Raw genomic sequence first — 12,892 nt, 5'->3', positions numbered from 1 at the left:
AAATTACCAAAGCAAACACCTGCCCAGGTTGGCATAGGCCCCGGGGCAGGGGTCATAGCCTTGGAGTTTTATGCTGCCCGCACGATGACTGTAAGTACCGCAGGCTGAGCGTTCCGGGTGTGGTTTCTTCGAGTTATAATCCAAAACAAAACACCTGCCTGGGTCGCCGGAGTGGCAGCAGGCCTGGACAGAACGTGTAGACCCCTTCATCTCATGTTCTACTCCCACCGGCTGTGCGGGTGCCTTTAACTGGTGGGCTCGTAAGGGCTTGAGTGCCGGTGACTCACCCGGAGTTGACCTTGTAGAGGAGCAGGTCCATTAATTGATCTGCTGTAAAAAAAAGAAAAGAAAAAAAAAATACCAAAGCTAGAAGAGAGTGACTCGATCACCACCTAATTGGGTTTGAGGCTTGCATTCAAATCTGATCAAATTATATGTATCTGATTAGCTATTTTAAGCTTCAAATCTAACTCCGAATCCCATTAGTCAGGATCCAATTAGGTTGATTCGGTAAACCCCACATCCGAACTGAATCCAATCCACTTACATGTCAGACCAGGTGAACGTTATCTGGATCTGTTAAAAAGGGGAACATGGATCTAGACCTATTGGGCAGCATCTTGCCCAATTTAAACCCAAAAGGAAGAAAATAAGTTTGTCCTTACTCGGATCACAAGTCCATAACCTAGACCCGATCTTAACTATCGGACCCACATGTGGACTCGGATGATGACGACCCATATCCAGGTTTAGGTTGGGTTCGATTCCCCAGACAAACCTGACCAATTGACAACCCCATCTGGATCTTAACCATCCGTCTCTGCCTTGCTCAAGGGGCAAGGGTACAAACGGATCAGGTTTGTTCAAATTTCCAATCCGAATCCAACACTTTTTTTTCTTTGGGTATGAAATCTTAATTTAATTTTCGGTGATGCATTTATGGATTCAGAACAGATTCGGTTCAGTGTTTTAAGGTGGATCTATAATTGGATCTGGGTTAAATCAGGTCCATTTACATTTTTTAAAAACCAAAACTTTGCTTTCTGTTTTCTGTGACCAGATCCAAACTTATGATGGGTATATCCGAATTTGATCTAAAACCTTCATCATCGAACTTGTCTTAATTTGGATCCGGATTTTGGATCAATCACAAAATCTTCAAATTCGGATTCGGATTGAAAGAATCCGTGATTCGCCCCGTACCGAACCGTTTGCAACCCGCACCGTCATACTCTTTCTCGTCCTCTTCTCCTATTTATTCGTTCTTTCCTTTTCTTGTTCCCCTCCACAAACCCCTAAAACTCTCTCATCACTACTCTCTCTAGAATGGGTAGCAGGAAGCTAGTTCGCGATTTCTTCCTCTCCAAGCACATACTTTTTCTACGCAGCTACGCTTACCAGGTACGTTGGTCTCTCTCCCGAAATAGAAATAGCAATTAGCAAACATGGTTGGAAGAAAGAGGCAATGGCCTCCCCACCATCCCCATCTCAAAGGATGAATTTTGGAGGTGTTCTTGATGTTTCTTGGTTGTGTTCTTCAGGCCCCCAATCGTTTTATAGAGGGTGATCGCCGCTTCAGCGTCTTCAATGAGTTCTCCAAGCAAGTGAAAGGAGAAACCAAGAGGTATCTGTTTTACCCAGAAGGGACAGAACCCTTTTGTCTCTTTTATGTTGTTCCTTCCTTTTATGATGAGAAAAATGGTCTTTTTTTTATCTGTTGTTCTCTATTCTGTTCGAAGGGTCTTCTGGGTATTCATATTGCTTGTTGTTTCGGTTATGTAGCAGAGGTGGATGAGGGGTCTTTTTTTTATGGACCTTTGTATGTTGCTATTTCCTGATCCATGTTGGTTTCATAGGTTGGGTATTATGACTATCTTGATTACCCGTGGAAGCTAGAGCTCTAGGATTACATGGATGTCTGAATGGATATCGATTGCTAATTTGTGGTTCTTATGTTTTCATCATATGGTATTAAGTGTGGTTGTTCTTAGTAATCAGGATTTCCAACATTCACTAAAGGAATTGAAAGAAAAAGCAAACAAGCTCAAAGGCGTGAAAGAAGACCTGAAAGCTAGGTAATTGAAGGAAGAATCACCTCCTAGATTTGTGTTTATTTTTTAATGATAGGCTGAGACATACTGTGTATGTCAAGGCACGCGGAAGCTTCAAAGGAGCCCTGATTTAGGAAGAGATGGTGAACTGCCGAATGCAGAACGAAGCAGACAACCGAGCAGCTGTACAAGCGAGTGGATGGCGTTTGGACGGAAGCCGAAGGTACAGCAAGGAAGGTGAGAATTCTAGATGCTCACTGTTTCAGTGGGAATTCGTGCCACCTTTTTGATAAGTTCAGAGTTCTCGAAAACATTCAATGGAATAATAAATAATACTTATATCAACCATTTTTTAGTTGATTTTGTTCAAAAGGAATCCTCAAGGTGCTAACTATTCTCTCATCAGTTCTTTATATTATTTCTAGTATTTTTTTTTTCAGTTTGCTTGTACTTTGCAAAAGTAGTTCTGGTTCTTTTCTTGCTGGTGATGGCTATATTGAATCTGTGTCTATTGGCGCTGTTTTGGCAGCAAGATAGTCGCCCTCAACAATTCATGGAATTTTATCTAGTTTGAAGGGAATTAAGGTTTTTTATTGATTTGAGAATGTTCTGTTTTTTCAAAAGGTTGCTCTAATTCTTCATTGTGCCCTTTGTAAGAGGGTTTATCACTTATTATTGCATCATTTGGACCTACCTGCTTACTAGGGATAGGCGCTAGAGATTGGCAAGTTTGATTGTTTCAATTAGCTGTTCATGGTTTTTTTTGGGAGTTCATGCAGGATGATTGCATATCTCTTATTCTTTCTTCTTAATTTGTCACACTGTTGGTCACGTTCTGTTGTCTGTCATGAGGTTTAAGTGATTAATGATTATTTAGTTATTCTTTTTGCTGGTCTTATGTGTGCTCTGTTTCATACATTGAAACCATCTGACTTTATTCAGCACAATGGAATGCATTTTTCATAATGTTGATCATCACAAGTGCATGCTTGGGGTAACGTTTATTTCATCTCATTTATGTATGTGTATTCTTCTGTTATCTTGTCATCTTGTTGCAAGCCTTAGTGATGATATAGTTGAATGCTGCAGCATTTCCTCTGAATCTTGTGCTTGATTATGGTTTTGTTTCAGCTACCACTTGATTGTCTAAAAATAAGGTTTTGTAGTGGTGTATTGCATGGTTCTAGTACCACAATCTCTTTCTGGTTTTTCACTTTCCTTGTTGCTTCTGTAAGCTGTTGCTGCAAGTAAATTTAAGCTGTTATTATTTGGATTCCACTCTTTTCGTTGTTTTACTGATACTGCCTTTTTCTTCCATATCTTTGATCCTTTAGATTTCTTCAAATGTGAAAGAGAGGATTACAGCTGCCAAAGAAGAGGTGTGTGTTATTATACCTTGCGTGTATAGAAAGCTGATTTGGTGACAAGTTTTCTAAGTTGACTAACATGATGCCATTCATTATATGATGTAGGTCAAAGAAACATTTGGACTTGGAAAAGAAGATTCAGGAACAACTAGTACTTCAAGTGAACCCGATGGCAGCATAAACAATAGTAGCAGTGGTGCAACTGCGGATGGAAAGTGTTCGAGTTCTGAGGCCAGCAATAATCAAGAAGCGAGTAATGCCTCAGACACGTTCTTTAATAGGTTCAAGTCTAATGTTTCTTCAGCATCACCACAAGTTAGAGCTGCTTTTGAAAAACTGAAGGATGCCAAGTTCGTGGACTTGGCAAAGAAGGGTTATGATATTGTAAAAGATGAGCTGAATGGTAACCCAAGCAAAAGAAAACGAATGCAACATGCAGCAGCTTCATCAGTTAAGCAGGCTAAGAGTGATGCGACTGACATTGTTGTCATACCTGTGAAGCAGTCTCGTTGGAGCAAGAAGTGGGAAGAATTCAAGAATAAGGTGCTTGGATTTGGAAAGTGTTCTTCATACTGCTAATGTCATTGAGTCAAGTTATTTTTTGTCCATGATGAAGTGGTTATTGAGAGTGATGACTGATGTAATTGCAATTTTGTTTTTAAACTTTTCTTGTTCCTCCCAGGTGCAAAATCATCCCGCTTTTAATCATGTAAGTGGGATCAGTGAACCTGTAGTGATAAAGAGTCAAGAGGTATGTTTCAAACTTGCAATAAAGCATCATATTTGTAATTGTTTCTCATACTGATAAGATTAGTCTGATCACATTTTGTTTGCATGTTTCTTTATTTGGTAGATTGCAGAGGATGTGAGGGAACGATGGGAAACCAGCGATCATCCTGTTGTTCACAAGATACAAGAGTCTGTGCCTTTGTCCTTGCTTGTTTTTGTATGTTTGTTTTTTGAACACTTCTCATCTGGAAGCTACTGTTCAATTTATCAGTTTGAATGAAACTGTATTTGGAGAAACTGCGGCTGCACTTTCTTTCAAGGAAATTAAACACCGTGACCCGTAAGATTTCTGTTTGTTACCTTTCTTTCATGTGATACAATTTGGGAGCCTTATTGGCAATAACTGATCATTTTATGTCACTTTGTGGAAAAGGACATTTTCTTTGCCAGACTTTGTTGCTGAAGTTCAGGAAATGATCAGGCCTACTCTTCAGGCTTATCTCAAGGTAGGTAATATCAAATGAATTCTGTCTACTTGGATATGATTTATGTAAATCTTGGACTACATCTTTGCTGCACTTATGGAGCTTCTGACTTGATATTTTGGTGGTATTGCAAAGGGTGATATTGAAACTTTGAAAAAAAATTGTGCTCCCGAAGTGATTGAACGGTGCAAGGCAGAGCATACAGCATATGCGAGCCAGGGGATATTCTTTGATAACAAGGTATTGCTGTAGGCCATGATGAATTGAATTCCCAAAGTTGAATTTGTACTTGTTTCATGTGATTGCATATATGGTTCAAAACTCTCCCCTTTTCTCCCTAAATGATAAATTCATTAATTATTTTACCATCAAAAGGTAATGGTCATGCACCACAAAAGTTCGAGTATAAAAAGCATTATGATGACATGACAAGATGTTTCCAAAACTTTACTAACAAAGATTATAAGTTTGTATACCAACATAATGCTAGTGTGTGTTATTCCACTTGCTTGATTTATGAATTTCGGCATATTCCATTCATGTTTTTAGTCTGTGCCTAGTCGGGGCTTTTGACTATATAGACTGAAATACAAAGGTATATTTCCTTATACAAGAGGGAAACTAAATAATAAAGGAAACCACACAAACTAGGAAACATGGTGTCCTATTCAGGCCAGATCTGGGTACTGGATCTGGATTAGATCTGAATCTGGATATTGGATCTGGATCCAATATTACAGACCCAACTGACATTATCTCTTGATAGCCTTCCTCAAGTTGGACATGGTAATTACCACGGACAACTTGGACTTCAAAACCCAAAATCTTTGCTTTGTCAAATCCTTTGTAAAGAGATATGCCACTTGGTTTTCTGAACCAATGAATCTGGCTTCAAGTTCTCCGTTTTCAATTTTACTTTTGATAAAGTGTTGATCTATGTCACATGGGTGCGGTTGCGGGGGTGTGACACTTTCAAAAAACTTGGGTGCGGGGGTGTGGCAAAAAAAAAAAAATATATATATATATATAAAGTCCAAAAGTTGGACATAAATGACCCTGGGTGCATTGACTGCACTGGGTGCCGCACCCACGTTGCGTCGCGTCGACGCGGGTGCGGCACCTAGTTGGCCAAGTCCCTGTGACATAGGTGTTGATCAATCTCTATATGCTTAATTTTTCCATGATGCACAAGATTCAATGAAATTCTTATGACACTCTGATTGTCACAGAATAAAACTAATCTAGGGATTTTCTCATCCAACTCATGTTACAAATTTTGTATCCATGCCAATTCTGAAGCAGTTGCTTGGCTTTAGTGCTAGATCGGGCTACAACCCTCTCTTTCGGCTTGACCATGAAACTAGATTGCCTCAAAAAAATACACACTACCCTGAAACCGACCTTTTATCTGGATCACCTACCCAATTTGCATATGAATATGCCATATCTACGAATAAATCTTCTTTATAGTTTTTTTTATAAAACAACCCATCACCTAGGATACCGTTTAGATATCTTAAAATCCGTTTCATTGCTTTCATATGAGTGATCCTTGGCTGATGCATAAATCGAGACACTTGGTTTTTTGCATGTACAACATCTGGCCTAGTAAAGGTAAGGTATTGTAACATTTCCACAATACTTCTAATACTTCTATACTCAGTTGGTCATCATAAAACTCTCCATCCTTAATACTCAACTCCTGATGCATAGGAACAAGGGTTAGCAAAGGTTTACAGTCAGACATACCGGTCTTGCACAAGAGATCCACAATATACTTATATTGAGTTATGATTAACCCATCTTTTTTTTTATCAACAATTCCCAAGTACCTCAACTAACCAAGATCCTTATCTTAAAACGTTTTTTCAACACTTTTTTTACTTCCTAAATGTGTTTATCTGAGCTTTCTATAACAATTATGTCATCCACATATATAAGCAAAACAGTCATATATCCGAGGATCTGTATTTCCATAGAGAAACTCTCAAACCACGAATGAGAAGCTTGCTTTAACCCATACATTGCTCTCTTAAGTCTACACACATATTCAACTAGATCATTTTTACTATGTCCCTGTGGCTGTTTCATGTAAACTTCTTCTTTTAAGTCTCCATGTAAGAATGCATTCTTGACATCAAGTTGATTATGCTAAAGATAAAATGTTTCTTATTGTTATCATTTTAATTACATGGTTGAAAGTCTCCTCATAATCCATACCATACTCTTGAGTGAATCCTTTGACAACTAAACGAGCCTTGTACCTTTCAATGGTATCATCAGGTTTATACTTAATCTTATAAAATCATTTTGATCCAATCACAATTTTATCTGGAGGCCTTTTAACTATTTCTCATGTTTGGCATTCATGGAGTGCTCTCATCTCCTCATTTATGGCTTCAATCTATTTCTTATTTCTAATAGCTTGAAAATAAAAAAAATGGTTCTTTTTTGCTTCTCTATTTGCATGAGAAAAACTTGATGGTCTGGACTGAGTTTTCATTAACTTACCCATCTCTTAATAGGATGTTTAATCTGTGTCACAATTTCATCGGGTTGGATGATTGCATTTTCATCATTGCTTACATTGGTTGTTTCTTTGCCTCTTCAAGTGTAAACACGACCTTCTTTGTATCTCCCATCCGCAACTACATTTTCTTCAACATTAATGGGAACTTCCCTATGCTGTTCAAGATTATCTAAGACTCCTTGTGTTGAAAAATCAACAATGAGTGTTGAAAATAACTCTTCACTTAACCATGGCTGATAGTACTCCAGATTGCTCCCTTTTTCTTTTTGAACTTGTTGCGCACCAGAATCATACTTAAGAGAACCTTTATCAAATACCACATTTCTGAAAATTTGTAGGCATTTATTTTTTATATCATAGCACTTGAAGCCTTTATAATGGTCAACATAACCAATAAATTTGCAAACATGAGCTCTAGGTTCAAATTTATTTTTCAGGGACTTATGTATATGAAGTTATGAACATAGCAAATGCATCAATAGGCCCGTAAAGAATCATAATCAAGGTGCTTCCCAAACAAAACATAATAAGAAGATTTGTAATTCAAAATCTTTATGGACAACATATTTATAATGTGAACAGTTGAATAAAATGCCTCGGTCCAAAGACATAAAGGAGTTCTATTAGCATGTAACATGGTTAAAACATTTTCAACTCAAGCCTATTTTGTTGAGGTGTGTAAGGACAAGATAGACTTTTGTTGATTCCTTTATTTTCAAGATAAGTAATGAATTCCTTTTAAGATTACTCACCTCCTCCGTTAGAAAACTGATTTTTGACCATCATGTGAAACTTCGTGAATATATTAAAAACTTCATGTTTATGCTTTATAAAATATATCCACGTAAAAGGAAACATAGTAACGACTACCAAACAAAGAAGTTTTAGGTGTTGGTCCCCATACACCAGAATGCACAATTTTAAAAGGTTCCAAAGCTCTTTCATTCAAAGAATTAAATGAAAGTACATGATTCTTTGAAATTTGACTATTTGAACATATGACATTTGCAAACTTACAATCTAGGCTAGACTCAGAAATCAATTTACTAGAAGCTTTTTTTTTCAATGAAACCCCAACCACAATGACTATGCCAAAGATTGGCTTTATTTAAACTAGAAGAATTGAATAAAATAGATGGTCTCAATAAACTTGGACTAGGCTTTGAAACAAAACCAATAGACTTTAACATAAGATCCTCTTTGAAGACGTACATATTTTCCAACCTTTTGCCCCAATGAATATTTTTTTCGTGCGAAGATCCTTGACACAAATAGAGGATGTAGTAAATACAACACAAAAATTAGTATTATTAATAAGCTTAGAGATAGAAATGCAAAATTTCTTGATATTGGAAACAAAGAAGACATTAGAAATGATCAAAGAACTAAACTTTGACAAGGGAATTGACACATTTTCGGTGTGTGTGATAGGATTACGAGTCCTATTGTCGATAACAATACCATGATAAGGAATCAAAGTTGAGAGCTTATGCTCATCACCTGTGATGTGGTTAGCATCCCCAGAATCGAGATACCACATTCTTTGTTCATTTTGCTTTGAATTAAGTCTTGCAAGGGCTGCAAGTAATAACTGCTTATCTGATCACTTTTCTGACTTCCAGATTGACCTTTGCCTTGGTTTTTATACTGTACTTGTGTTGTTCATTAATTATACTTGTGATAATCTTTGAACCAACAATTTGCCTTAACATGTCTCGATTTTTTACATATGCAGCAAGTAGGGACAGGACGTCATCCTTGTGCAATAGTGCTATGAGGAATATTAAGTGTGTGAAGTATACCTCTACCTCCACGACCTCATCCTCTGCCTCTTCTTCCACGATCACGTGACACATTAGTAACCAGAACTTCCTGATCAGAATCCTTATAACCAACCATGACAGGATGATCTTTGATACTTTTCATCTTATTGAGGTATTCCATAATAACCATGAAACCTTCAAAATTTGAAATTCCTTAGAAACATGATCCTTGACTTAGATATCCGAGAATACGTCTGGACTAACTTAGTCCAAAGCTGATGAGTTGTGCAATCATCAAGTACCGCAATGAGTACCTTCTGCGATAAAGTGAAGATAATATACGCAACTAAAGCCTGATCTCTCTTCACCCACAAAATAAATTTTGGATTCTTGACATGAACAGATGAAATAACCCCATTTTCATATGTGTTTTCCTTTATAATATATTTTGGTGGAGGGATGATGTATCATCAAGGTGTCTAAAGAGATCTTGACTCCTAATGAAAGGAGTTATTTGCTTATTCCATATTAAAAAGTTGAGAAATTAAATCTATGAAAGACATGAAACAAAGGAGATAATCAATCACATCAATGCAAACAAAGCTGGGCCGACTTTTTTTTATAAGTCGGTAGACCAGGCAGATAGGAGTCATGTGCTGTTCAGAAACCCACAGTTTTGGATATAAAATATCCTTATTATTTTTATATTTTTTTAAATATCAAAGACCAAAGAGTGACGAGATGATTAAGAGGAAATAAGCAAATTGGATTTTCTGTAATCTGGTTTCAGATCTGAAAATCTGGATAAAAAATGGTTTTAAAACATATTTCAGATATGTAAAATAGAAACATCAGGGTAGGAATTTAAAGAAAATAAGGAAATCTCAAGGGTGTGATGTCAAACAAGAAAAGAAGGAAAGAAACTAATATTGAAGTCAATGGTGAACTAGAAATATATGTTTAATCATATGACAACAACATAAAGAAGGCTGGGGACAAGAATAACAGGATGGAAGAAAACAAGGAGGAAGAAGAAAGAGATGAAAAACTTGCAAAAGCAAGATATGCAACCCAAGATCTCTTAGAAATTAGAATGTAACTCAATAGATCAAATCGATCTCCTGCTCTGATACCATATTAAATATGGTACCTCTCAATATCCAGAACACTCTCAAGAAGACTCAGAAAGAGAAAAGAAGAATAGGGGCTGCTGCTGAACCAGTTCCCAATGAGGAACCATGAGATAGGATGCTATTATTTATAAAATATGAGGTACAATCCTTTCTTTACAATAATACCTGTTTCCTTATGCAATAAGGAAACTGAAATACAAAGGCATATTTCCTGAGGGAAACTAAATAATAAAGGGAACAACAATTATAAGGAAACCACACAAACTAGGAAACGTCATTTCCTATTCAGAATGGATCTGGATTGGATCTGAATCTGGGTACCCGATCTGGATCAGATCTGGATCTGGATCCAATATCCAGACCCAACTGGCGTTATCTCTTGATAAACCATACTGCAGTTAACTGTTGTTGTCAATTTTCTTATTGCTTTTAATGATAAACTATTGGGTCTGGAAACCTAATCATCAACCACCTGCCATGTCCAACTCATCATCTCAAAACCAGTGTGCTTTGCTTAAACATGTCTTCTCCAATCTTGTGTTTTTCCCTTTTTCGTGGTCAATTTTACAACCATCAACTTACTCTGAAGATGAATACTTATCCTCTAACGGGCATCTTATCATGAAGATCCTCCACATGGACCAAAACTATGAGGGAACGAAGTTGGAAAAGAATCAGTGTATTGTGAAAGACAAAACACATTCTTTTATCTTAACAATATGTGCAAAAGTGACGGCAACACAACCAGATATAATTTCATAATTCATAAATATCTTTTGTATGGCTATATACAGTTTACATCTCTCTCTCTCTCTCATTCACACAATTTTTTGCCAGTTCGATGAGTTTCATTTGTTATGCAACTCAGTATCTGCCCAACAGAAAACAGTGTTCTGGTAATGTGGTCTTGGTATCTGTATGCGAGAGAGAGTTGCCAAAGCAAATGATAGAACTGTCCTTTGACTTGTGTTCATACTCTCTCTCTCTCTCTCTCTCTCTCTCTCTCTCGAGAGAGAGAGAGAGAGAGAGAGAGAGAGAGAGAGAGAGAGAGAGAGTTGCCAAAGCGACTTATAGAACTGTGTCGACTTGTGTTCATATTCTCTATAAAAAATATCAATATTGTGCATCCTTTTTGACTTTTACTGTTTTCATTGGCTCAATGTTTGCCAGATGTTTCTTACTGTAGGAAAGAAAAAAGATGCCTTTCATGAGATCCTTAAATATTATATGATTGTCTGCGTGTGCATGTGCTTGTGCGTGTCTGTGCATGCGTGAAGTACCTTTATGTTAGGATATTGCACAGAATCTGTTCACATATGAAAAATCCTTATGCAAAGCTCTGGTAAGGAATTCATTCTCTGGATCAAGCATGATAGACATGCTGGTGGATTTTAACCATCTTTACTTCAGATGTCCTGTACTCGAACTCCACTGGCAATACCCCTCACATTGGCTGGTAAAAAAAAAAGAACCGAGAAGAAATAACACACACCCTTTCTGATTCCTTTTTCTGTAGACATGGTGAACTGCAAACGAAAAGCAGTTAAATTAAAGGAACAATAGTAGAATTTTTTTCGATAAAAACAAGAGTAGAAATTAAACTAATTATTTTTTCAGGAGCGCTGACATATGCTGTGTATTTTGCTGCAGATTCTGCATATTTCTGAAGTGGAAGTCAGGGAAAATAAGCTTATGGGCACTACACCAATAATCATATTAGCCGTAAGAGTTTTGTCCTCAACATTTTACCAATAAAAACCTTTATTATAAACCTCCGTTCTTAGCTATTTCACTCTCGACTTAGCTTATTGCACGCTGTTGCCTTGTGAATGCAGTTCCAAACACAGCAGATATACTGCGTTCGAGACAGATATGGTGCCATTACCGAAGGTGGCAAGGTTAGAAACAGGACCTGTGACTTGATAGTTGCTAATTTTGTTGATGCTGAGTGTTTTGCATGGCTAACAGAAGTTGGATTTACAGGACACAATCCACACTGTATATTATGCATGGGCAATGCAGCAGGTTGATGCGGAGGAACTTGGTGAAGATGTGTTCTACCCTGTATGGAGACTAAGAGAGATGCAGCAACTGGGAATTCAGGCCCTCATATAGTAATTACTTGTAAACGTTAGAGAAGCACCATCATATTAAATTAAAAAGTTTTTTTTGCACACGTCACCCAAGTATGGCCCAATTTTCTTTTCTTTTCAATGCTGAATTATTTACAGGTGCATTTTTATGCACAAAATTTTGTGGGAACCGTCTTGATTGCTTATCAGAAACCTGGTGTGTGATTGTACGATATTAGTTTGCTTGTTTACTTGTTTCATCTAAAATTTCATTACGCTATTGCACAATGGTTCATCCTTGTGGAAGTACAGGCGGTCTTCTTTTTTTTTTTAAAGTCAAGCTGGGGTTAGGCAGACACCCACTAGTTACTATTCAACGTACCACTGGCACTGGGTTTTGAACCTGCAACGTCTCACCACAAGGAGACGTGCACTGATAACTCCTACCAACCATGTGGGGCCCCCGTTGGTTCTCGCGTAGAGTCTTGTTACAACTTACTGTGGCAACCTAGCCCAGATTGATGATGCATAAGGACTAGCAAAAGTTAATTTGCTTGGGCAAGTTTCTCCTCGTAGGAACCTGTTCGAGAGGCAAATTATCAAGTGCTTCTTTCCCAACAGCCCAATTACTTGGGAATTTCTGTCCTAAAAGTTTATTAGGGGATGGCTTGGGGTGACTGCAAATCAAATCTATAGACAAAGCCAGCACCTCTTAGTGCATGGTCAGGCTATTTCTGAAAATTATCAAAAAAGTTGAGGTAG

General features: G+C 37.5%; 1 protein-coding gene across 1 annotated transcript; it reads left to right on the top strand.

Annotated features, from left to right (window-relative positions):
- Positions 1-1,300: 1,300 nt before the first annotated feature.
- LOC149821575 (mitochondrial import inner membrane translocase subunit TIM44-2-like) lies at positions 1,301-12,387 on the top strand. The gene is made up of 14 exons (XM_089980966.1): positions 1,301-1,401; positions 1,542-1,624; positions 1,992-2,075; positions 2,213-2,288; positions 3,386-3,430; positions 3,524-3,961; positions 4,101-4,169; positions 4,272-4,336; positions 4,419-4,487; positions 4,581-4,653; positions 4,768-4,872; positions 11,709-11,780; positions 11,894-11,956; positions 12,042-12,387. The coding sequence occupies exons 1-14, from the start codon at positions 1,327-1,329 to the stop codon at positions 12,171-12,173; spliced, it is 1,449 nt and encodes a 482-aa protein (XP_089837092.1). The 5' UTR covers positions 1,301-1,326; the 3' UTR covers positions 12,174-12,387.
- Positions 12,388-12,892: the final 505 nt, after the last annotated feature.

This window comes from Nuphar pumila, chromosome 11 (genome assembly GCF_984573655.1).
Source record: "Nuphar pumila chromosome 11, dmNupPumi1.hap1.1, whole genome shotgun sequence".
Classification (NCBI taxonomy): Eukaryota; Viridiplantae; Streptophyta; class Magnoliopsida; order Nymphaeales; family Nymphaeaceae; genus Nuphar; species Nuphar pumila.
This window is presented reverse-complemented; position numbering and strand designations above follow the sequence as displayed.